The sequence below is a fragment of the Heloderma suspectum genome, chromosome 3 (assembly GCF_057233095.1).
Source record: "Heloderma suspectum isolate Gila_16-S chromosome 3, 16-S_ref, whole genome shotgun sequence".
Lineage (NCBI taxonomy): Eukaryota > Metazoa > Chordata > Lepidosauria > Squamata > Helodermatidae > Heloderma > Heloderma suspectum.
The window spans coordinates 307,668,538-307,695,797 of NC_139460.1; the positions used below are offsets into that span (position 1 = coordinate 307,668,538).

General features: G+C 43.3%; 1 protein-coding gene across 4 annotated transcripts in view; it reads right to left on the reverse strand.

Annotated features, from left to right (window-relative positions):
- Positions 1–27,260, reverse strand: part of TNIK (TRAF2 and NCK interacting kinase) — a 424,016-nt gene that overhangs the window by 122,810 nt on the left and 273,946 nt on the right. For all 4 annotated transcript variants that reach the window (XM_084847490.1, XM_084847491.1, XM_084847489.1 and 1 more), the window contains exons 10-12: positions 19,847–20,022; positions 17,541–17,607; positions 15,745–15,949 (exon numbers count right to left, since the gene is read on the reverse strand). In XM_084847490.1, coding sequence (XP_084703616.1) covers positions 15,745–15,949; positions 17,541–17,607; positions 19,847–20,022 — 448 coding nt within the window. The remainder of the gene's footprint in view (positions 1–15,744; positions 15,950–17,540; positions 17,608–19,846; positions 20,023–27,260) is intronic.

Consider the following 27,260-nt stretch of genomic DNA (forward strand, 5'->3'; position numbering starts at 1 on the left):
AAAATCAGAACTGCTCTGGTGTTCTATTGGCTCAGTTTCTACCCTGACAGTTTTGTCCTCAGGGCTGATAGCACAAACCCAAAGAGTCTTTCACTTCTCTTATGAGAGCCAGTGTGGTGTAGTGGTTAGACTAGTCTTCCCTGGCTTGGTGTCCTCCAGGAACATTAGACTAAAACTCCTACCATCCCCCAGCCAGCATGACCATTGGAAATGTGGGCTGTGTCTCGTCAGTCAAAATAAAGAGCAACCTGCTTTATGAACATTTAAGTAGAAAAGGTTTTGTGTTTTTTTCCCCTATTGGCACTGATGATACCCCTAGCCTGTTTACAAGACTGCCATGCTGAACCACCCACACTCCATTTTAGCACTATCTTCACTGTCCTGAGCCTACCATTGTCCTTTCCTACAATGCCTGCCATTGTATAGGGACCCATCTGATTTTGCTTATGAGCATCTGTGACATCATTATGTGAATCATGGTGTTGTGACATCACCAGCAAACCAGATGGGTACCACATCCAACAAGATTAAATGGCAGTGTGGGCACATGAGATAGCGAGGGCAAAGAAAAAAAAAAAGGAAAAGACACTGAAGAATATAAAAAGTACACAAATGAATTTGCAATAAATGCAGAAGTGTTTTCCAAACAGCCACAAACCCCAACATACAGCAAATCGTTTGGACTCAGTCCTTGTTTTATATTCTATTTCTACAAGACAAGTGAATTCTCCAAAGCACGCAAACTGAGACGTTTTGCATCAGTTCTAATTTGAAGAACAAACTAACAGCAGTAAATGAGAAGTAAAGCCTATGGGCAGATCATGAAGCAGAAGCAAAGACAGTAACTGAGGTTGCAGCAGTGGCGATTTTCTTGAGAAGTTACACCAGACACAAGCAATGTCCAAAATCTATATTAACATATGAACTAGTTTGCTATACACTGGATGCATTTCCCTATTCCTTCTTACTGTCATGATGTTTGCCAAAGTTGGATCAAGACATTTCCCTGCTCCAAGACGCTGCACTACACAAGTGGACATGTGTGTGCCCCGAGATCATGCTGTATCATCCTGTGTGGCACTGCAAGTGATTCTGGAGCGCATCACTCATATTTCACACTGCTGCCCCTAAACATACTGCAGCTCAGAGCAGCTGTTTGGGCCACTACTATAGTTGGACCAACCCTACAGCTTCTGCTCCCTCCGTTCCTTCCTTCCAAACACTGGTGCCATCCTGCTAGAGGGCTAAATGATAATGGTTGCTAGCACGTCCTTAACTGACACAAATCAAGGATGCTCTGGGGACAAGACTATCTCATTCCTCGTATCTTGTCTGCATTTCAGAGCCATTTTTTAAAAATAAACTAACTGTGGTTTACAAGCAGATTTACATCTTTACGCTGCTTAACCTGGTGCTGTTGTTGTTTATTCGGTCAGTCGCTTCCGACTCTTCGTGACTTCATGGACCAGCCCACGCCAGAGCTTCCTGTCGGTCGTCGCCACCCCCAGCTCCCCCAAGGTCAAGTCCGTCACCTCCAGAATAAGCTTAACCTGGTAGGTCAGTGCAAACCAGAGCAACTTTCAGATCAAGTTCTTTAACTTCCAGGAGCCTGCTTAGCCTTTGCATCTAACTCCACTACTGTCAAATGGTTGTTGTTGTTGTTTTTACAGAGACCTAGTTTGCATGATCAAAATAAGTCACCATGGCTTATTTAAATTGCAGCACATGGGAGCCGCAATTTCCACAATCACCGCCCAAGCACAGCTTGTTGTATCGTCCAAACCTGGGCAGCATGGCTTGTTGGAGAGGAAAATGACCCTCCAATAACTCTATGGATAATTGCCTACAGCATGTGCCACAGTGCTTTATTTTGATTGTGCAAACTGGCCCAGAGTCTTCCACAGACACCTACTGAAGTTTTTAGCATTATGCATATATCTTTAAATTGTAGTGATGAATTCATCAATTCAATGCATCAGCAGGGGGTTGACCTTTTAAGTGCCATCCAACTCTATGATTCTCAAATGGACTTAGAGGCAGATGATTAAACAACTAATCACTTGACAGCTCAATCTCTACACTAATCAGTATTTTTGAAAGGCTAGGGAAACACTGCAGCTGAGTGGAAGAGCAACTGCTTTCAATGCAGAATGTTCCCAGTTCAATCTCTGGCATTTTCAGGTCAGGCTGGGAAAGACTCCTATATGAAACTCTGGAGAGATGCTGCCAGTCAGTATGTTGATGATACTGAGCCAGACGGACCAATGTGCATATTATATATGTTATATGCTTTCCAAATGGTCACTTGTGCAAGGAAGCATGCGTTGCTTTCCTCTTCCTAAATGTTACCCATGGAATAAAGACATCAAACCCCAAGGCTGATAACATGGCCTATTCTCAGGAACAATAAATTCAAATGAGAATAATTTAATTGGCAATGGCTTTGCTCATTCACTACAGAAATCTATGGAAGCAATGGAACTCTGTTTCTACTACTAACTCCTCCCCTACCTGCACCCAATCATCTCCTGCCTTTCTCCAACAATGTTTGCTGTTTTAATGCACCATTTATTACAGAGCTAATGGGGTATGGATTAATGATATGCTATTCTCCACTGAGACGCTAACTAGTGCAGTAAATCATTCCAATGAAGAGGAAGAAATGTTTATGGAAACACAAGGGTATAAAACTATGAAATGGAAGCTAGTACTGAGCAACGGAAAATAAAATCTGATTTATTTTTTAAAAAACCTTCTATAGGCAGAGTCACTTGAAAACTACAAGGAATTAATACTAATTTCCCTACATAGAGCTATCAAGAATTTACAATGAATGGCTGAAGCAAAAGAAGTGGCATTTTCCATAAATCTAATTTCTCCATGTGCTTAATGTAATTTTCTTAAGTATTTTTAGTGCTAAGTTAAATATTCGGGAACAAGCACTTTCTACATGAAAAAGGGGACTTTTGGGGAAAGGGGACATCCCCCAAAATATATCCAAATGCTTACCTTTTCTTTTCTTCTTTTGCACTGCTTTGCTACTGTTCACAGCCGCAATACACTTCAGCTTTACTATAATGTTTTGTTTAAAAATAGCCCTTCTTCCTACTAACAGTGATGTGTAGCCAGTCAAATTTGTGTATGTGAAAGTCAATGAGGGAAATCAGAGGGAGAGTAGTGCCTTGTTCTGAATTAGCTGTGTTTCCCTCAGTGGCATTGTCATATAGCCAAATATAATGGAGAACACCACCATTACTAGAAAATGATGGGTTATAGCTAGGGCTGATGGGAGTTGCAGTCCAACATCTGGAGTGCCACACATTTCCCACCCCCTGCCTTAAAAGCTGAAGGTTTCTTTGACGTTTTCACTATATGCCGAAGAAGGAACCCACTTTTCAGCTAAGATTTTAATATTTTAACTGAAAAAAAGACTTGCCTCTCCTTCAACAGAGGGGGAAACCTTAAAGGAATATTCTTCTGGGTGTACTGTCTTCCTTCATGTGCACGTACTAGATATCTTGGAATGCTGTCATAGGACAACTGGATAGTTCAATTTCGAATTCAGAAGCCTTTCAAGCATTTCCACTAGAAAATAACTGTTCCTCTTGCAGGGTCTGAAATTTCTCTTCTCTACAGTTCTCTCTGGACATGCTTGATTCCAACCCCAAAGAAAACAACTGTAAAATCTGCAGGCAATCCTCCACCACCACCCCTTGAAGATCAGCTCTTATGAAATTTATTTACTACTTACAGAACTTCAAACAACTGCAGTCAAACTGTCAAATTATTTATCTGGCTATGAAACCCTGGAGGCTACACACTTTCACTGTCATGCTCCGATTCAGCATCTTTAGAAAACCATCAGTTTCCTGAAGGAGACATTTGCTGATACTAAAAGTACCAGCTGAAAGGCCAAGATATATTATTGGATGCTATGTCAGCAACTTTGAGTCATATGGCTTTTTGTTTCCGTACAGCAGATACATGTGTACTTGGTAAGACATCCAAGCAAGAGACATGATGTGCAGTTCAGACAACTTATCCTTTTACATGAGGGCCCCAGGCCACGTTTTCATGGATGATGTCTCAACAATGACCCCCTATCATTTGCACATCTAATTAAAAGTTGCAGTGCTGGCATGGTACTGGAGTTATAGAGTGACAATATGGCACACGTGTAATCAGCCATCAAATGATGTCACAGGCAGTAGCCAGTAGATGCCCATAATTCTTGGCCAGCAAGATTCCAGACAGCACTCTCAATCATAATGGCTTTACTAGTGGGAGGAAAGAATCACACTTCCCCAGGAATACTATGCTGTGGTTTGGATGCATGGAAACCACCATATAGGCCAAACAGAAGGGCTTCTTTCAGGAAAGGAATCTGGATCTTGTGTAAGGAATGAGCAACACCTATACATTTCTTGCAATATAAACTGATTTGAGATGTTAAGGTTCAGTACTGGCCTAGATAACAATTTGTCCCGTTACAAGGCAGCTTTGAGAACAGATCTGTTGTAAAGTTTCTGTGACAGTGTTCAGTACTAACAAAATGGGGTGTTGATACACAAATGTCATTGGGACTTAGGGGGACTGTCAATAAATAATACCTTGATTACAGAAACAGATGAGATGGTAAAATTTTACCAGGACCATACCATTTCAGAATGCGGGGGAGGGGGGTGTCATATGGCTGCATGTCCTTCCATATAAAAGTATTTCCTGCATATAAAAAGCTAGGATTATCAGGATGCAAGATAGGCCAGAACTCTTCTCTCTGCCATCTAGTTTTCTACATGAAATGACTTTTTTTTTTAATGGAAGAGCATTCAAATGAATTGTGATCCTCAATGTGCAGTCTAAAATGGTATTGTCCAGAAAGAACGTTATCTCCCTATGTGCTTTTTTTTTGAAAAGCCTAAGCCTCTTCCCAATAACAACACTTTGGATGCCAGCTTTCCAGTGACAGGAGTACCCAAAGAGAAAGTGGAACAGGAATTTTTGTAAAGAGGTGCTCACCAGCATGGGGTCTGATGCTATGCTAGTTCACCTGGAACTGGAGAGTCCATTTATAAATGGCCTGCTTTAGACATACTGATAAGAACATAAAAACAGCCAAAGGTCTGTCTACAGCATCTTACACAGTAACCCACCAGATTGTTCTGGGATGCCCACAAGCAGGACATGAGGGGAATAGCACCCTCCCACTCTTGTTTTCTAGAAAATCGTAATTCAGAGGCATACTGCTTCTAAACATGGAGGTGACATATAGCCATCGTGACTAGTAGCTATTGATAGCCTTTTCCACCATGAATTTGTCTAATCCATTTTTGAAGCTATCTGAGCAAGTTGTCATTATCACATCCTGTGGCAATGAATTCTATAAGCTGACTGTGCACTGTGTGAAGAAGTATTTTCTTTTGTCTTTCCTGAATCTCCTGCCTATCATCTTCACTAAATGATCCGGGGGGAAGACAGGGAGGACACTTCTCTCTCTGTTCACTTTCTCTGCACCATGTATACTTTTATGAAAATCGCATATGTGTCTCCCCCTCCATTGCTTGCCTTTTTTCTAAACCAAAAAGCCCCTAAACAAAGCAGACTAGACACTCACAAAGCCTCTCTGTCTCTCCACTGACTTGGATTACTTTGGTACAGTTTATCAATCAGAATTTGAAAAGGGTACAGTGGCCAAGAAAGAAGCTATGAAAGAAGCACCTTGGGGTGACTTTTCCAATCATCTTCAGGACCATAAGCATTAGTTTCTCAGTGCCATGCATACAACTACATGTTGGGGGGGGGGTGTCTTTAAAAGACACAGGCAAAGACACGTAAAGAATGGTGATGATCAGGCCAGCCACATCCAGCCTGTGGTTGGAGAGAGGACAGGAGGGCTGCAAAACCCCGAGACTGGGGCTACATGCGGTTCATGGACTGCCAGATGCCCACTCCTGTCATAAGGGAGTGGGGGAGGGAGAAAAGGACTGGAGCAAAAAACAATATGTGGCATCCCTAAGCCTGATCCAGCAAGCTGCTAAGTATCCTCAGCAACTTAAGACCCCTATTATGGCCAAGAAATGGTAAGCCAAAAACCAGGATGCTCACAAATGAGAATCTCTTTGGGGAAGAAAGGCATAAGAAGATTCTGATTTGCTTCAGTGTAAAAAGAGCATTTGACTACACAAGTAAGCATTGTGTCATTACAAGATTACCTCTTTCCTCAGTCTGTAGACCTCTCAGGAACCCCAACTCTGATCTCCTCTTTTCCTTCATCCTCTAATTTGGTCTGTTTTTGTCCCCCTCACCATCTTTACTTGTACTCATGGAGTTTGGTGGCAACAGCACACAAGTCATTCACTCTCCCAGCATTTTTCACACAGAGAGTAACAGATGCAGGCAGAATGTGTAGTATAGCTGGCTGCAACAGACTGGAAAAGCTGGTACTAACTCCACCACACAGCTCTGAATCCAGAGGAGCAATGTGGACATGGTGGCGCAGGAGTTCTCCCATCCCCACCTATGCTATTGTTGGTCTTTGGTGACCTTGGATGTTCCAACAGGAGGGAAAGAGGCACAAACAACAGGTATTTGGAATTTCTTTGGAGGCTGCAAAGTCCACTTTGTCCACCTTGTCCACTTCATCAGGAGGAAGAAGCTGGAACCGATCCCACAAAACCGGTTTGCCACAGGCCGCCTCTTGCTCACTAACTGTATCCACAGCGTGCAGAGTAACACACCTAATCTGATCAATTTTATCTGCAAAGTGCCTTGCCAAGGCCTCACAGGAGGCCTTAGAATGCTCCAGTGGTTCCGGAGCCACAGGACCAACCAGGCTCCGGACCACTTGGAACAGCCTCCTGGGACAGCACTCTGCAGATGTGATGGAGGCAGCATAATATTCCTTTTTTGCTGCCTTCACCGCCACGTGATAGGCTGAAGATACAGCTCTAGCCTGTGTCTGATCGTCTTTGGAGCGAGACTTCCACCACCGGCGCTCTAGCCGTCTCACCTCCTGTTTCAGAGCTCGTAACCACGGATTGAACCATGGTGCAGTCCGAGCCCTGTTCAGGGGGAGAGGGCGTTTCGGAGCCACCTGATCTAATGCCCCAGTGATTGCAGCATTCCAGCCACCCACCAGGGTCTCGACTGAGTGGCCGTTGGCATGCCCCAGAGAATCCCCAAGCGCGTTCAGGAATCCATTTGGATCCATAAGACGCCTGGGGCGGACCATTTTAATGGGTCCTCCACCCCTGCGGAGGAGTTGTGGAACCGAGAAGTCCAACGTCACCAGATAGTGATCTGACCATGACAAGGGGGTGGTGGATATACCCCCGACTTCCAGATCACTCCCCACTTCTCCAGAAACAAACACAAGGTCTAGTGCATGACCGGCTACATGGGTGGGCCCAGTTAGAATATGATGCAGCTCCCAGGAAGCCATGGTCTCCATGAAGTCCCGAGGTGCTCCTGTGAGGATGGCCTCCGAATGTACGTTGAAGTCCCCCAACACCAGTAAGTTAGGGGACTGTACACGCACATCAGAGACCACCTCAAGCACCTCAGCCAGGGAGTCAGTCGTGCAGTGGGGTGGACGGTACACGAGCAGAATCCCCAGACTGCCCTTCGGGCCCAACCTCCAGTATATGCACTCAGCAACCTTGGTCTCCCGGAAAGGGGGTCTGGTGAAGACCAAGGACTCTCGGTAGATAACAGCCACTCCCCTCCCCGATCCCCAGCCCTCGGCTGCTGTGCATACGAAAATCCAGCTGGACACATGGCTGCAAGGGTTGGAGCAGCAGCCTCGGCCAGCCAGGTCTCCGTAATACATGCCAGGTCTGCACCCTCATCCAGGATCATGTCATGGATGAGGGATGTTTTCTGAGTAACAGATCTGGCATTGCAGAGCAGCAAACGAAGGCCAGAAGATGGAGTCACGCCACCCCCAGCCATCCTTTGGCTCTGGACAGGCCCGGAGCAGGGCACAGATACTACACATCTCTCCCTTGTTCCCCTTACCTGGCATGGCCTGCCCCTAGCGCTCCGCCAGCGCCTGCCGCCCAGCCTCGGTATCTTCTGGCCCCCAACACTCCCCCCACTGCCTCCATCAGGTGGACACATGCCCCCTCGCTCCCGCCTATCAGGCAGGCTACCCACCCCTAAAACCACAACAAAATCCCCCAGGAAAAAGAAAACACACACACAAAACAATTAAAAATCCCCTTAAAAATAATGCCAGGCCGGAGTCCACAGGGAAGGCCAGGTGGTGGTGGTGGTGGTGGCGGCAGCAGCGGCGGTAGCAGCAGCTGCCGCCACCGCCGCCGCCGCAGCTGCTGCCACCACTGCCGCAGGCCTAGCAGCAGCAGGCGCGCCTCTTCCCCGGTGATGGTGGTGGCCTCTCCTGCAGGCCCTGGCTCTCCCAGGCCACCTCAGCCAGCCAGCTTATGTAGCCCCTCCAGGGAGGGCAGGTGGAGCAGCACAGCTCGCTTGGTACCTGGGGGCCTGGTCCTGCAGGGACTGGCGGTCTGCCAGGCAGAAGTCTCCAGGGAAGGCCTGGTGGTGGTGGTGGTGGCGGCGGCGGCGGCGGCGGCAGCGGCAGCAGCAGCAGCAGCAGCAGCAGCAGCAGCAGCAGGCGCGCCTCTTCCCCGGTGGTGGTGGTGGCCTCTCCTGCAGGCCCTGGCTCTCCCAGGCCACCTCAGGCCACCTCAGCCAGCCAGCTTATGTAGCCCCTCCAGGGAGGGCAGGTGGAGCTGGCATCACAGCTGGCTGGGTACCTGGGGGCCTGGTCCTGCAGGGACTGGCGGTCTGCCAGGCAGAAGTCTCCAGGGAAGGCCTGGTGGTGGTGGCGGCGGCGGCAGCAGGCCCAGCAGCAGCAGGCCCAGCAGCAGCAGGCCCGCCTCTTCCCCGGTGGTGGTGGTGCCCTCTCCTGCAGGCCCTGGCTTTCCAAGGCCTTTCCTCCTCTCCCTCTGAGAGGAGTACAGGCAGGTAGCACAGAATTGCAGGGATGGTGTCAGGAAGGCTAAAGCTGAGAATGAGCTGAGGTTAGCGAGGAATGCTAAAAACAACAAAAAGGCTTTCTTCAGCTACGTGCATAGTAAAAGGCAGAGGAAAGAAATGGTTGTTCAGCTATTAAATAAGGATGGCAAAATGATAATAGATGACAAAGAAAAGGCAGAGGTGCTCAATTCCTACTTTGGCTCAGTCTTCTCCCAAAAGAGGGTCTATGACCCCCCTGGCAAAGGTGAAGTACAGGCTGAAGGGGCAGGATTGCTGCTTAAGATCGATAGGCATATGGTCAAAGAACACCTAATTACTTTGAATGAGTTCAGATCTCCAGGGCCAGATGAACTGCATCCTACAATAATAAAGGAAGTGGCAGAAGAACTCTCAGAACCGCTGCCTATTCTCTTTGAGAAATCATGGAGGATGGGGGAAGTGCGAGAGGACTGGAAGAGGGCTAATGTTGTCCCTATCTTCAAAAAAGGTAAAAAGGAGGAACCTGGGAACTACAGACCAGTCAGTCTGACATCAATCCCTGGGAAAATTCTGGAGCAGTTGATAAAGCAATCCATCTGGAAGCACCTTGAAAACAAAGCAGTGAGTACTCGAAGCCAACATGGATTTGTCAAAAACAAGTCCTGCCAGACAAATCTGATCTCATTTTTTGATCAAGTAACCTCCCGTGTGGACCATGGGAATGCTGTAGACATCATATACCTCGACTTCAGCAAAGCTTTCGACAAAGTGTCCCATGATATCCTTATGAGCAAACTAGTTCAAAGTGGGCTAGATGAAACAACGATCCGGTGGATCCACAGTTGTCTACAGAATTGGACACAAAGAGTGCTTATCAATGGGACCTTCTCAAACTGGGCAGAGGTAACGAGTGAGGTACCGCAGGGCTCAGTCCTGGGCCCAGTGCTCTTCAACATTTTTATTAATGACTTGGAGGAGGAGGTGCAGGGAATGCTGATCAAATTTGCAGGTGACACAAAATTGGGTGGGATAGCTAATACTTTGGAAGACAGAAACCAGATTCAAAGTGATCTGGATAGACTGGAGCGCTGGGCAGAAAACAACAGAATGACATTTAATAGGGATCAATGCCAAGTTCTGCACCTAGGAAAAAGAAACCAAATGCACAGTTACAAGATGGGGGATACGTGGCTCAACAACACTACAAGCAAGAAGGATTTTGGAATTGTTGTAGATCACAAGCTGAATATGAGCCAACAATGTGATGTGGCTGCAAAAAAGGCAAATGCTCTTTTGGGCTGCATTCATAGAAGCATAGCTTCCAAATCCTGGGAAGTACTAGTTCCCCTCTACTCAGCACTGGCTAGGCCTCATCTGGAGTACTATGTCCAGTTCTGGGCACCACACATTAGGAAGGATGCAGACAAACTGGAGAGGGTTTAGAGGAGGGCAACAAAGATGATCAGGGGACTGGAAACAAAGCCCTATGAGGAGAGACTGAAAGAACTGGGCATGTTTAGCCTTGAGAAGAGAAGACTGAGGGGAGATATGATAGCGCTCTTCAAGTACTTGAAAGGTTGTCACAGAGAGGAAGGCCAGGATCTCTTCTCGATCATCCCAGAGGGCAGGACACGGAATAATGGGCTCAAGTTACAGGAAGCCAGATTCCGGCTGAACATCAGGAAAAACTTCCTGACTGTTAGAGCAATACGACAATGGAACCAATGACCTAGGGAGGTGGTGGGCTCTCCCACACTGGAGGCGTTCAAGACGAGGCTGGACAGCCATCTGTCAGGGATGCTCTGACTTGCATTCCTGCATTGAGCAGGGGGTTGGACTTGATGGCCTTGTAGGCCCTTTACAACCCTACTATTCTATGATTCTATGATTCAAACCTCGGTCCCCCAGACATTCTTGGACTACAACAGGAATCATCCCATATAGTTTTCTATTTGCAGGAAGGATTTTGTTGCTGTTTATATTGTGGAATATTCAAAAGTGGTATCCCACACTCGTAGTCTTAAGTGGTACAGTCCATTCTCTCACCTCAGTCAGTTGCATGTTTAAATCCAGCCAAGGATCAGCTCTATACAGGAAGAAACAACAATTGAGGGTCTTCTCAGTCATGGCCCCAATTTTATAGAATGCATTGCCCACAAAAGCCTGCTGCTGCAGCTTTAGATTTAGATGTTAGGTATAGGAGTTTTATGATATCTTGGTGGCCAAGCCCTGGAATAGTTACTTGGCCATAAGTTTACACACTGTTTTTGAGGCTTTTAAAAGGCTCTATAAAGCATCTGTTTTTAGACAGGCATTTAATAATATTTGCCTATAGCAACATTCAGTGGGAAAGTTGTTGTTTTTTAAATGAAATGAGTTGGCACTTACTTTTTTAGGGATCTTAAGATATCTGATTAGCTAATTCATGCCGTTTAATTTTTTCATAGATATATTTTTATTAGTTGTGAGCCGTGTTCAGCAATGGTGGGAGAGGATTTTCAAATAAATAACACTTAAGGCAGGAATACCAGGGGGGAAATGCTGCTTCTAAACTCTCCTAAACATTCTAAGGAATGAATCTGAGAAGAAATTGGCACATGGTTACCTATCGAAATGGAGAACTGTTCTTAAAGACACAAATCTTTAAAAGCAATTCCTGCAGCAGTTTCAATTTTCCCTTCCCCTCCTCTCCACAGCAGGGCTACTTCTTGCCATCACAAACTCCCAGATATTTATCCATGTGATTCAAGATAATTTGAGAATGCTCTGCCTAGGCTAGAGTCCCACTGGAACCTGCTACAGTGTGCTCTGCGTTATAGCTAGCATCATGGCAATACAAAGTAATGTCTAAAGCAGCCTTCGTGTATTTGCCTGACTGAACAACGCTGTAGTCTGATCTATGTTTTGCCTTCTCTTTTCAACCCTGGAGAGGGCTGCAAAGAGCAGCCTTGGGAAAAGGTTATTCACTTTCCCTGGAGTGGCACAAAGTCAGCTGGTTGACGTTCTTTCATGTTTAAATTACTAGCCTCAGGCTTCATTGTCCATTGCCTAGAAACCCCCGGGGAGCAAAAAAAGGCGACTTTGACTGAATATAATGGGCAAAATGACTGGTTCCATGTAACAGGAAAGTGCATTTGTTTGAAGCCTTTGTCCAGTGAATCCCTGGCACAGACAGCTAATTGTCTTTTTCAAATGGGATGGGATGACTTCAATATGAGTCGCTATGAGAGCACCACAAAGGTAACAACAAATGGGCCACTCTTTGTCAACATGTACTTCAGTCAGGGAACAAAGGGCTCATTTGATTCAGTTAAAGAGGTCTGAGTTACAAGCAAGTGGGATGGACAACATTCACTGCACAGGGTGAAGTTGGCTTGTGAACATTATGGAGAATTGAGTATTGTAGTTGGATAATAAATGGGATGGACTGAGATATGGCCTAGAGTAAATAATAACAACAATAAGTAGAATTTATATTGCTGAGCCCAGGGTCAGCATATGGCATGTCTGGGCAAATACTGGTCTCCCAGGTCCGCCACTGCTAGTGCTGGGCTACCCTTTAACTTTTTATTTTCTCAGTGCTGACAGGAACACCAGGTCAGAATGGCTGGATCTGTGGCTGTGGCAGCTATTTAGTTTCTCCACAATGAAACGACCATGACAGCTTTTGCCTCCCTCTAGGTGCAGTGGTCTACAAACTTTTTAAATTGCGCACCCCTATTAGTAAAAAAAATTTGAGCACGCACCCCCAATATATGTATATTTATTTATAATACATGTACTACTGTACTAACATATTATATACATTATAAATATACACAAAAATAGAATTTAAAAAAGGATGAGATAAAGATGAAATAAACAATATTTTAAAAGCATTTATTTATTAATGGTACAAAACCCCTTTTGCTCTCAGTAAAAACATAGTATTATTATTAATAATATTTTTTAGTGAGAGCAATGTGATTAAATATGCTTCATTATTTTTTAAAATCTTGGTTTAACACTTTGTGATACAGTGATTTGAAGGTCTGGTTCTAAGTTCAGTTTATTTTGATACTTGTTTTAATGGCTGTCATAGCTAAAAAAGATACCTCACAAAGATATGTACATCCAAATGTAAGAATCATAGAATAGTCATAGAATAGTAGGGTTGGAAGGGGCCTACAAGGCCATCGAGTCCAACTCCCAGAGCTGCATAGTTGGCAGTGCTTACTAAATCATGATACTCATTTTTCAATCCCATCCACCAATTATGCAAAGGTTTTTGTTGGAATTCAGCTAGTAAACTTCCATCTTCCCTAATGTCAATCAGTTGTTCTTGCAAACTAACTGGACGGTGTTGCATTTTTTATATCTTTAATGAATGGGTTCAAAACCCACTGAAACTCTGCATTTGGAAGATTTTTAAACAGGTTAGAAAATTCCGTTTCCAAGTTTTTAAACTGTGCAGATACAAGAGTTTTTATAGGTGGCACACTTACATCATTTTCAGCAACAACATTACATACTGATGGAAACATTTCCAAACATCCATTTTCAAAATGCTCTCTCCATAGCAGGAGTTCCTTTCGAAAAGCAGTTACTTTCTCACTTATTGTTAAAACATCACCTTTACCTTGAAGGGAAAGATTAAGTGTACTGATTTTTTCAAAAATATCTGCTAGGTAGCATAGTACTGACAGCCACTTGTCATCACATAAAAGGTTGATGCTCTCTTTCGGCAGGATGGCAGCTGCTCCGGTGCCACAACCGAGCAAGCAACTGTGTCTTCCTCTGCCATGCCTGGCAGAGACTGGCACAATTGCTCTCGGTGACTGCGGAAGAGGCAGTATAGGACTGGAACCGAGAGAGAAATGCCATGGAGCTTCCCTCTTGGCTCCTGTCCCGTCTTGCTGCCTCGACCACTGCCATCATTGCACACAATGGCAATTCGTCAGGGCAGCAGGAGGCTGCTCAATTATCAGGCAGCTCATGTACCCCAATGGATCATCTTGCGCACTCCCTGGAGTGCATGCACCCCACTTTGGAGACCACTGCTCTAGTGAACCAAGTCATTGGGTACTACTAGTTGCTGGGTGAATATTGTAACAGTCAGAAAATGAAGGTCAGATGGAAACATAAGAGCATAATCACCAAAATTCTGGAACTAGCAGACTGTAAAACCCCGTGGCCTTAATAAATTAAAGTATGAAGAATTATATTATGACAGCCAAAGCCTCAAGAGTAAATTTCAGAAGCCAACACATAAATACAGGCCCCCAACCAGCTGTAGTCATGTGCAATAAGATATGCACAACTAGTGGTTCCTCTGGATGGGGATGCACATTGCCAAGCCCTTCAGAGATTTATCAAGCCAATTCAATGGGACCAGACTAGTACATAAGAACATAAAAGGGGCATGCTGGATTAGATCAAGGGTCCATTTAGTCCAACACTCTGTTCACACAGTGGCCAACCACTGTGGGAAACCCACAAGCAGGACATGAGTGCAACAGCACCCTCCCACCCAGGTTCCCCAGCAACTGGTGTACATAGGCATACTGTCTCTGATGCTGGAGGTAGCATTTAGCCATTGATAGTGTTATTCTCCATGAATTTGTCCAATCCCCTTTTAAAGCCATCCAAATTGGTGGCCATCACTAGATCTCATGGAACTGAATTCCACAGATTAACTATGTGCTGTGTTAGTTGTGTCTGGAAGCCTGTTTCCAGATATGGTTCTTTCTAGATGGGTTGGGTTGACTCTCTCTCTCTCTCTCTCTCTCTCTCTCGTTTTTACATTTTATTTGCAATTATAACAAAACAAAAGCCACAAAACGGGGGAGGGGACTATAAACAACACCATCAATAGCAGGAACATAACATATCAATTTGCGGTAACTATTCATAACACCATTGGTTTAAAAAAAAGAGAAAAGGGGATTTGACACTTCGGATTCAAATACATACATTAATATAAGCAGACCGTATATCTAAATAAGCATCCAGACAAAATGCTTATTGGGTTGACTCTCTTAGACAAAAGTACAAAATGAGGTGGCTGTGATCTGAGCAAGTGTGGCAATAGTAAACATTCTCCAAATAATGGACAAAACTGAGTGTTTTGCATCCTGTATCTGTTTTGTGTCAAAGGAAGACTGACTCATTTCCACATGTTACATATGATGGTGGTAGACACAGTGACATAGTCTGCACGTAAAAACAACCCTGAGTATGCACTGTCATTGAATCCTGTGTTAACGACGCATAGTTAAACTATAGTGCAGGGTTCGCACGTAAGGACAATCCATGATTCAACAACAACAGTCCATGCTCAAGGTTGCCATCTTGTGCAAACCAGGCCTATGTCTCTGGTGTTGTAAGTCCCGCTTGCAAAATAGGGCAAGCAGAACCAGAGGTTAGGACAAGTAAAATAAAACTACACATATCCTTCTGACACATAGTGAAGCACAAAACTTTTTCCCCTACATGCCAAATACCAGTTCTGGCTCTAACTAATAATTAAATATTTTTTTACTTCAATCAGAGAGAGGGTCTCTTTGAGGATAATTCACCTGCCCATACAGTTAGTATTATCTGGCTTGATCTTGAATGCTGTTCAAATAAGCAGCCACATATGAATATACTTGATTTTAAAAATGTATTTTTAGCACCGAATCTCGATTGTTAATGCAATATGGCTATAGAACACAGGCCTCTAGCAAAAAACCACAAGTATCCATCAGTTAAGAAAATATTTAAGCCCTGTGTGCAGCACCCATCCGTTACCTCTTCTAGCCTCCGTCTCTGTTCTTTCTGTTCCTCGATCCTTTTTTGTCGCTCTGCCAATAGCTGCCGCTTGTGTTCCTCATTCTCACGTTGCTGTTGCTCCAGTTGCTGCCGACGAAGGGCCTCTGAGCGTTCCTTATTTGCAAGCTGAAGTCTCAAAAAATCCCGTCTTAATGTTGACTCTCCAGGCAGGTTTAGGATGGAGCTTCACAGGAAAAGACATACTCCCATCATTCCAGAAGATATGTGAAGTGCATTTAACATACAGAAGTTCTTGAACCCTCCACATGTTCCTGGCAGTCAACACCACATTATAAGATCAGTCCAATCTACAGGACCATCTTGCCCTCCTGTTCTTTAAGGGACCATCTCATGCACTTCTCCTATTTCTTGTTTGGTACTAAACCACTAAACGAACAGAACCTGAAACATCATCCAGATGTTCCATTTCTGTCATTTTATTCTCCAAGGAAAATGTGTGTTTGAAACACAAATCAAAAAGAGAACTAAGGGAACCATCATATAGTGGAAGGACAAATTTAAGTCTGTCAAGGCAGTAATAATGAGGGTACAGTAATAAAAACTTTCTCCCCTTTGCAGTATGGAATTTAAAAATTACTTTTTAACACAGATCTCTAAAACATGGTATGGTAATTTGGTATGGTAAACACATAATTGCTGCAGTATCACAGTTAGATCATATACATTAAGAGACCACAAAGATTGGAATTCACTAACACTCATTTATTTGCATCTAATACAAGGTTATAACAAGGGCAGATCTGATTGTCAAGGCTCTTGCATGCAGTTTTAAGCCCGGGGATTTTGGGGGGTGGGTGGGTGGGTGGGGCAGCGCAGAAAGAACCTTCTCAACCGCAAGGGTCTACCAGTAATTAATTAGTTGAGGTTTTATTTCATCATCATCAGGCTTCATTACTGTGTTAAGTCCAGTTTATAAATACAGTGGAATCAAGTGAAACAGCCTTTTTCTGGGTCGTACCACCTTAGGCTGCAGGTGGAGGTTGGCATGTTTGAATGTTTCCATGCAAAAATCCTGCTAGCATATTGGAGCAAGGGATTCCACCTAGTCTTGTCCCTGGCATGCAATACTTCTATATGCATGGAACTTCTGTAACTATCACATCACCAGTTGCAGCCACCTGAGGCATGGAAAGAAGGAACCACAGCTCAGTTGTGGAACACATGCTTTGCATGCAGAAGATCCCATGCACAATTCCTGGCATCTGCAGTCAAAAGGATATGCCTGAGATGCTGGAAAGATGCTGTCATAATACTGGACTAGATGGAAGTATAGTCTGACCTGGTATATGCCTATGTATCAAAATGTCTTCAACCAGCCCTGAGTCTGAGTTCTGCAGCTGGACTTACTTCAGGTCCAAAATCTGGAGACTTTTAAACAAATCAGGTTGTGAGAGCTGCTCTTTCGCTTGCCATCAATATGCAGTCATAGCAATACTACTCATGTGACCAAACCACAGCCAAAGTAATCCAATTTCTTAGCATTCCCAAATGAATGTGATAAATCAGACTAGAGTCAGGAGTAAGGGATGCTAGTCAGTAGAAGGAATCAATCACAAGTAGCAATTCAGTTTTAGAGAGAACTGCCCCTTCCACCCCAATTTTGGAGGGCAACATTTCCTCTCTGTTTTTCCATCTCCCACAAGCCCACCCCCCACACCTTTCCATTATACTCTTAAATTCTACTCATCTTAAGCAGTAATACTGAAGATCACTACATAGGGGTGCACAGTCAGAAGAGAACAATTGTTCATTACCTGGGTTCCCCAGAGTCGTTTTCTTCCTCTTCCTCCTCACTTCCACTGTACTCATATTCTGTCTCATCTAGGAATATAATTGAATGTCAGCACCTTTTATGTAAGTCATTCATTTTTCTTTTAGATGAAGGCCCCAGGGCTCTGGTGTGAAAACAGAAACCTTTTTCCATTTTAACATGGGGTGGGGGAAATCAATTATTATTTCAAGGCCTGCTTGGACTAACCTCACAACCCAACAAACAAGCATGAATTTAAGGCAAAAATAAAAACCTTTCTACAAATATCACTTTGAAAACATACTGCATTCCATTGGCCTCTGTGTATCTGAATATGGAAGCCAGAAAAATAGCCCTCTTGAGCTGAGGTACAGATAGATATCTAATGTTTTTAAGGACTGAATTTTATAATCTGTAGAGAATTCCTAAAGATGTATTCAAAAGACCACTTACATAAAATTAATGGGGAAATCCATCATTTGGGCTGGATGGATTGATTCATCACAACATTCTTACCATCTTGTGGTCTCAAAGAATCATGGAAATCGCCAAATGATCCCTAATTCTTTCCAGGATGGGGTCAGTATGTATACTGAACATACATATGACTTATGTTAATAGCCTATAGGGAATAGGGACTGAAATAAGATGCACTGTGATTTGAAACTAAGATTGACTATTACTTCAGAAGAGCAAAATAAGGTATTTTGGCTTTATAAGAAGGGGCAGCACAAAAGCTCTGGATGCAAAAGGTCCCGAGTTCAATCCCAGGCATCTCCAATAAATAACAACCACCACCACCACCACCACCACAACAACAACATAGCATTTTCAAATGTTCAAAGTGCTTCACATATATAATCTTACTGAGGTCCTTACTACCTGGTAGTGGGGGTGGGAAACAGCTCTGACCAGTTGCTGCCAGCTGAAGTAAACAGCAGCATTGGGTTTGGTGGATTAACACAGGAATAGGCAACTTCCTATATCCATCATGTTATACTGATACTTTTTTCTAGCCAATCTGCACAATGCCCAGTTATGTTTTTATACTGCATTTCCTATGGCATTGGGAAGGAAGACAAACACAGACTCTTTATTGGGCAAACAAAATTGTTGCAAGAGAAAGGCTCATAATAACCCATTACTTGTCATCTCTAGGGTACAAGCATCATTTCCAAGACAAAACGTGTCTAATACTACACTAAAATCTCCCTTTATCATTAAGATTTTTATTTGATACTGAACTATATTTGAATTAATGATCTACAAATGTGTCAATGGAGGGGCATAGGGGGCAGCCCCCTTATCTTTTGTGATGGCCCCCTTAGCTGCTACTTTTAGAAGGCTATAGGGGGAGTCATGATTTGAGTTTGACTAAAGCTGGGATGTCTGTCAAGGGATGGGACTTCTAGATTTCATTAAGGGCCTCCTATCTTTCCCTGCATAATATGAATCCAGATTTGCCTGCATTTCAAGGGACACCCCCCCCCCCCAATCAACTTGGCAAAGTCAGAGAAATAGTGATGTGTTAATTTAAAGTATTTTCTAGAAATCTTTTACTGGCATTATAGAAATTCAATAAATTCACATTCTGAAGTTAGTAGGCTGGAAATGCATTAATTGAACAAGTTTCTTCTGATAATAGCTCTTCATTTTATGAGCCTGCTCAACTGACAGTAAATCTATTCTTTCAAAAAGCATATGCCTTCAATAAATATTATGGCATTAAACACCATCATGTAATAAAGCTGGTGATTTGTTGTTTGTTTGTTTCTCTGAAATATTCAGAGTGCTTTTACAGCACCATATAACATAATAAAACACAGCATAATTTGATCATTTGTCCACATGTACCAAAAAGAAGTAGCTAAAACTACATTTAGCACATGTCTTCATTTGAATGCATTCCTATATTTAAATGCACACAACCCAAAATCTGGCTATTGCCTAACAATGGAGTAGAAAATATACTGGCCAAGTTGAAAAAGAAACCCACTAAAATCAACACCATTATGCCAATTTAAACCTGGAAGGTAGCAACCCAAGCTTTGTCTCTCTGCTGATCTATAAGTGATAAAAGATGGAAAAGGTGCCTACAACCTATAAACAATAGGAAGTATGATGTTAGATATTTATTTGATCCTGAACAAATATGTAAGTTGTAGGTGCCTTTTCCATCTTGCCTCTCACACAGAAAATGTGAAAAAGCTGTAGTCAAGAGGAATGCATGACCACTTTTATGTTCCATACCCATGGACCAACACAATGCCACTTTCATTGATGGCACTTCAAATAACCTTCTCCGCTTACCTTTCTCTCCACGTTTTTTCTTAGTCCTGTCAATATGGTCCTTGAGCTGGATGCGAACCTGCCTTTCGTTAGGCTGGTCTCGAATAAATGGATGCTTCATCAGCTGTTCGGTGGTTGGCCTCTGACCATGATTCTTTACTAGGCAGCTTTCAATGAAGGACTGGAACTTTTTTGACCTACCCAAATCAGACAATTAGGAAAGAAAAACCATGGAGAAAAAAGATGTAGGCTAAAATTTAACAAGTCCAGTTCTTGTGATGGCCCCAGACTAAGTTAGAGAGGGGTGGGTGGGTTTCTATTATTTAAGTAGAAACCACCTCTCCCTCCCTCCCTCCCCCCCCCCCCAAGTTAGGAAAGCAAGTCCATTCATTCATTCATTCATTTATTTCATTTCTATACCGCCCGATAGCCAAACCTCTCTGGGCAGTTCACAAAAATTAAAGCCAAAAAGTGCAGGATAAAACAATATAAAATATAAAAGCATTAAAACAACAATATAACACTACAGCCAGAATAAAACCTAGCAGCAATGCAGAGATTTAAAACACCAAAGTTAAAAAACTAGGAAGCTAAAATGCCTGGGAAAATAAAAAGGTCTTCACCTGGCGCTGGAAGGAATACCATGTAGGTGCCCGGCGAACCTCTCTAAGGAGCTAATTCCACAGCCCAGGTGCCACAGCAGAAAAGGTCCTCTTCCTGGTAGCCACCCGCCTCACTTCCTTTGGCAGGGACTCACAGAGAAGGACCCTTGAGGATCATCTCAGGGTCCAGACAGGCACATATGGGAGGAGGCAATCCTTCAGATAACCTGGCCCCAAGCCATTAAAGGCTCTGAATGTTAATACCAGCACTGGGCCCGGAAATGGACTGGCAGCCAGTGCAGCTAGGAAAGTATTGGCGTAATGTGATCTCGTTAACCAGTCCCTGTTAACAATCTTGCTGCCCTATTTTGGACTAGCTGTTCTGAACTGTTTTCAAAGGCAGCCCCACATATAATGCATTGCAGTAATCCAGACAAGTAGTTATCAGAGCATGGATAACTGTAGCTAAGCTATCTCTGTTCAGATAAGGGCGTAGTTGGTACACCAGCCTAAGCTGATAAAAAGTGCTCCGTGCCACTGAGTTCACCTGTGCCTCAAGTAACAGTTCTGGGTCCAAGAGCAGCCCCAAACTATGAACTTGATCCTTTAGAGGGAGTGCAACCCCCTCCAGAACAGGTTGAATATCACCTAGCTGGGCAGACAAACCACCCACTAACAGTAGCTCCGTCTTGTCTGGATTGAGTTTCAGTTTATTGGCCCTCGTGCAGTCCATTACTGTGCCCAGGCACTGATTCAGAACAGTCAAGATGGGCAACTTCCCTCCCAGCTCACACAAGAATGGCTTGGAAAATAAGCTGATGTGTGAAGTAGAAAGCCAACCCAGCTTCGGAAATCTCACTGAAGGACCTTGGGAAAACTACATTTCCTAAGAGCCATGGGAGTCTTTGGTGCACTGTCAGCACACCAGAGGGGAAGGACAGACCAGATCTCCCTCCCTATCTCTTCTCATGTGCAAAAACTGCTGCCCTGACTGGGTAAGGCTGCAATCCTATATACACTTGCCTAGGAGCAAATCCTATTGAGTTCACTAGTTACTTAGGCATACATAGGATTGTACTGTAAGTCTTCTTTAGAGAGGCTGGGGTGGTGGTGGGGGGATTTGAAGGGATGAGCGAGCCAGGAATTCATATCTGGCATGGATTTTAATTTGAGATAAGTATGATGAGCCCCTGAAATTCATATCCAGATCTGAGCACAGTGAGCTTTTACAGCATCTCCTGTAACAAGCTGCCACTATATCTAGATGTCAGGGTGGACACTGAGCCCATAGAATCCCAGAGTAGTTCTGATTCTGAGGAAGAGCAGTCGCTCCTGGGAGAGGAGCGTGCTCCTCTTTCCCAGGGCCAACAGCTGATGGAGATTCCTCCCACCAGCATTCCTAGTTTAGTTAGCAGTCCAGGGAGTGACCAAGCACAGATAGCAGACTTGGTGGATGCGCGACGCAGACGCAGAGAGTGGCGCCAGATGGAGGGCGCGGAAAGGAGGCCAAGTGCCAAGTTGGCGCGCAAACAACGGCTGCGCCCAGAGGCTCCAAGGGAAAAGGGGAGGGACTCTCCCTAGTCCTTAAGTTCAGGGGTCTGCCAGTAATTCCCTTTCAAACGGGGACCAACTGTTCCAACGGAGGGCATAGGTACTGTGCTGCTCGGATCTAGTTGCAGTCGGTATAGTTGTTAAGTTGTAAAAGAAGAATAAAGCTGTGAAAGGAATTTCTTTGTCTGTGTCTGGACTTGGCTACTGGTTTAGACAGAGAGAGACCTCCAAGGAGCCCTTGACAGCAGCCACAGTAGTACACGCGCTGGTAACTTCCTGATTAGACTATTGCAATGCACTTTACGTGGGACACCCTTGAAGATGATTCAGAAGTTGCAGCTAGTGCAAAATGCAGCAGCTAGACTGTTGACCAGAACATTTCATGAAGATCATATAACACCAGTTTTAAAGGAATTGCACTGGCAGCCAATACGCTTCTGATCGGAATTCAAGGTGCTGGTGATGACAATTAAAGCCCTAAGTGCCTTGGACCTCGATATTTGAGGGAGCACCTCCTCCTATATATGCCTGCCTGAGGATTGAGATCTGTTGGAGGAGTGTTGCTCTGTGTCCCACCAGTGCGAGACATACACTATGGTGGGACATGGGAGAGGGCTTTCTCTGCTGTGGCACCCAGGTGGTGGAATACCCTCCCCTTGGAGGCCCAATTGGTGCAGACATGGTTTCATTTTGGCACCAAGTTAAAGCATGGCTTTTCACCAAAGCCTTTGAGGACTAATTGGATTCCCTAAAGTGGTGCACTGTTTTAACTGTTTTATTGTTTTAGATTTTTAAATTGGTATTAGCTTGCTTAATGGTTTAATATGTTTTTAGCTGTTTAAATTATTTATTGTTTTATACTGTTTAAATTGATATTATCTCTATGCCGCCCTGAGATCTTAATGATATAGGGCGGGATACAAATGTTTTAAATAAATAAATAAACCCCACCCCACCCATTCTGAATTCTTAGAATTGTTTTCTTGGCATCTTCTTTTATCACAAGTTCTTAGAACCCAACTTTACCATTTTATAAAGTGAAACGAGTAGTGGGGATGCACAATAGAGAGAGATTTTGATGGACTACAACACAGCATCCAGCTTTGGTAAATAAGAAAATTACCACAAATTAGTGCTTGAAGCTAATAGTTATGACTGGAGCTGTACAGCAACATAAAACAGTAAGTTTTATCTTCTAAAGCTGATAGATTTATAATGGTTGCTTCTCTCAATATGCTAATTCAGATAAAGAAGTAAATTATCTCCTGATTCAGCAAAAAATTAAAGAAACAACGTGAAAATGTCCAGCCCTCATTCAGAAAACCCATTTATTGGCACACTCCTCAGAAAGAAAAACAAAAAATACGAACAGATTTTAATCAATAGGCTGATTCACTAACAAGTGACTACTTACTTGTATGTGTGAATGGGCCAAAGATGTCTGATCAAAGACAGAACTTGGTTATTGCCTTATATTACCCGAACAATGGGAGGCAGTTCCCAAATTCAGCTGCCAGTTGCATAGGGAAACTGAAAGATGCACATGCATTTGTGAAACAAGCCAAAGGTTCAATACTTCAGTAGGCTGCCTCAGCTGCTGTGTCTGTGTGTGCGTATGTGAGAAACACAAATGTAATGATGTTGCATCACGGGCTTTTTTACGAGAATGAACTGTATATTATGGCATATACTTATTTTTCCTAAAACAATAGGAAAATACCTCATCATCCCCTTCCCTGTGAAGATGGGAGCAGGGAGAGAGACACAGGTCAATGGTATCCTCATGTCTTTGTGTAGCATGTAGTTATGGCTTTAGATGAGCCTCTGAATGGACTGAAGGGGTGCAGGCAATACATATGCCACTGTATTCTGTAATGATGAATTCCAGTTTATGGAATATTGGATTTATGAGGGTTTTGGCTTTACTCCAAGGTGCTTGCATAAACAGGTTTTAAAAGTCTATATATAGTGGTTGGTGGTCACTTTCCAACCCTTCATCTACTATAAAATCTTGAAAGTAGGATCAGACTGACCCTGACAGTGACATATAATCTATAACACTGCTTTCCCAACAGGCAGTAAACATGTTCTAACCCTAAGGATCACCTATACTTTCCTATTACTGATCTCTAATTGGCATTAAAGATAACTTTAAACAAGCTTAGTAGGTGCCTCACTGAACCACATTGTCTTTCAGCTTCCTGGGTGTGGGGCATTCAAACTCCTCTGTAATTAAACCACTTTCCTCATATAATCCATATCATCATGACCTAACTTTGCATTCAGATTGCTTATAATTACAGCTTGGAATCTAGGATGCTTCTCATAACTGTTCTAAGTTATCAAGATCTTCCCACATTTTAATGTTATAATCCTTTGACTTTCAGGTGGCAAACAGACATTCATATGAATAAGCAAAATCCCTTGGCTAAACTATTTATATCATCTAAAAAATAAAGAAAAGAGGGAAGATCTGACCAATGCTCAGGGCACAATATTTATTCCTATAGATCGGGGTGGGCAACTTGTGGCCCTCCAGACATTTTAGCCTACAACTCCTATCAGCCCTATCTAGCATAGCTAATGGTGAAGGCTGATGGGAGTTGCAGGCCAAAACATCTGGAGGGCCACAAGTTGCCCACCCCTGCTATAACTATACATAGTGTTCATTCCCATCTACTCTCCATGGTTTCAGACAGGAGTCTTTCCCAGCCAACCCAAAGATATTGGCGACTGAACCTGGGCCTCTTCGCATGCAAACCATGTGCTCTACCACTTTGCTATAGTACTTCCTTTAGTACCCCTATTGCCAATAGAACTCTTTACATCTTTCTTGCCATGTTCTCCATGACCCAAAGTGCTAGGTTTTTGTCTCACTTTTTCAATTCTACCTACATGGGGTCAGGTCTCCTAGTCTCAGTGGGTTATTTGGACAGATTTTAATAGCATTTGGAAGCTTCACCAGATGAGCCCACTAATCCTTTTGAGTTTTGTAGATATCACACCTTTCAATTCCTATCCTAGTAAAGTTTTTGGTCTTAAAGGTCCCCAGTTAACAGTAACAGCTATGTGATTGTATGTATGTATGTATATATGTGTGTGTGTGTGTGTGTGTATATATATATATATATATATTGCAGCCAACATTCCTGTCTTCCTTGACATGATCACTATACGTATGTAAAGGGGATGTTTCCTCATTGGGTTTTATACTAAGGTTATTATCTAAATAATTTCTTCTATAATATATATACTGTCCTCCTTCCTTAATAGGAACCAACTTTGTGAGCCTTCATGGCTGCTTTTAACTTTAAAATTCATCTTGATATCCAGCTGCTTTTATTGTTCTTTATTTCCATTTTATTTTAGTGTTTTTCTTGTGTCACTTTTTGCACATTTCTATAGGTAGAAATACAATAAATAAATAAATAAATAACGATAAAAATAATCAGTTGTGCCTTTAACTCTCAGCTTCACAAGTTAAAATTTGCCCTCACAGATCAATCAACTAGGCTGCAATCCTGTACCCAGTCAGGCAGGAATAAAACCCATTGAACTCAACAGCATTTACTTCTGACTAGATATGTACAGGACTGCACTTTTAGTTGATGAATCTGGATGTAAGACTGTGAAGCCATACTTTCAGAATATTTTAAAAGGTTATCAGAAAGAAGGGAGATCCCTTCAACTCAAAAGATGCTAGGGAAACCAAACATAACAATCAACAGTCTCAAATCATAAAAAAATTGAGAGAAATGCTTATACTATCAGAACATCAAGAAATGATCTATTGCTAGTTGGACTACAAACTTGACAGCCAAAAACAGCCTAAGAGGCACAATTTAGTTTATATAATCTGTTTGCATAAAACAAACATTTTGTGCAAAATCTTCAGACCAGTATGAAAGCAAGCATGCACAGCTCAGTATGTTTTAATCACCAATTTTACAAGAGACTTTTATAAGGCTGTTATTTTTCAGTAAATACCAATTGGTTATGAACTGACTGCTTGTTAATGCTTAACAGATGTAAGAATTGTATGAATACAGCTCTGCAGCAGCTGAGCATAAGCCCCAGCTGCCACTGAGTTGGATTCTCTTTTGAAACATTCTTGTATATTCCATGTGATTAACAGCTTCTGCCTTACTCAGGGCTGCCTATCTATAATAGATATATTCCTGAGTGCACAAAGGAAAGAACTAACTACAAACACCATTTTGGCAAACACGCAGCTATAAGACTATAACCTGACATACAATTTATTGTTACAAATCCAAATAAAGGGAAGAAATTCAGTATTTTATAGGTAAGTAGTCATATAGATATATAAATATAGATATAAATTTCTGTTTCAAAAGTAGAATCCTGTTCAGCCACAAAGCTTACTGGGTGACCTTGGGTCAGTCACTGTCTCTCAGCCTAATCACAGGGTTGTTGTGAGGATAAAAAGGGATACTCTGATCTCCTTGGAGTAAATGTGAGATAATATCTATTTCTAACAAAGGGCCTGCCATCATGATATGCGTATACATGAGGGTGTAGCAGCCATATCGGGGGTCAGACTAAGTAGTCTCATGCTTCATGTTCTTGCTGAGCTCTTGCTCTCTGAAATATATGTTTGTAAGCTGACAAGACGCAGGAATCTCTTAACTTGTCAACAAAGGCTAAGGTCATAGTGATATGTATATCATGTTCTCTGCTGTTCTCTGCTTATCATGGCTACCCTATAACCCATTTCTTGTATTATAAACAGTGGTGCTAGGTGAGGAAATGCTGAATACTGCAAACCCACACAGAAAGGGGCGGGGGAGATTTTGCATATGTGTCATAATGTCTATAAAAACAATTTGCTGATGTAAATCGGGGCTTTTGGCTCTTTGGAAGTGATTCCAGCCTTAAGCCCGCGCGTTAAATAAAGAAGAGCTCTTTTTCCTTCACTCCGTGGTCTCTCTGACTCGTGCCGTGACTCGGATTGTGGCAGGCTCTGAGACAGAGAGGTGGCAGTTGCCTGCTCTTAATCGCCGCACCGGGAGGGAGGGCTCGGCACACGCCTCCCTTTCTTAGCGCCACCGACCTTTTTGTCGGGTGAACGGGAGAAAGCCTGCGCCGAGCCTGCCTGAACGGTTGTGAGCGGCAAGAGAACCTTGGGAAGCGGAGGAAGGAACTTGAGCCCTGCCCATACTGCAGCTGCAATTGAGTTGAAACCCACATTGGAAGCCTTCAGGAGAAAGGCAAGTATATGGAGTAAAAAGAGGGCCCCGCCTTTAGGAGAAAGGCCACTG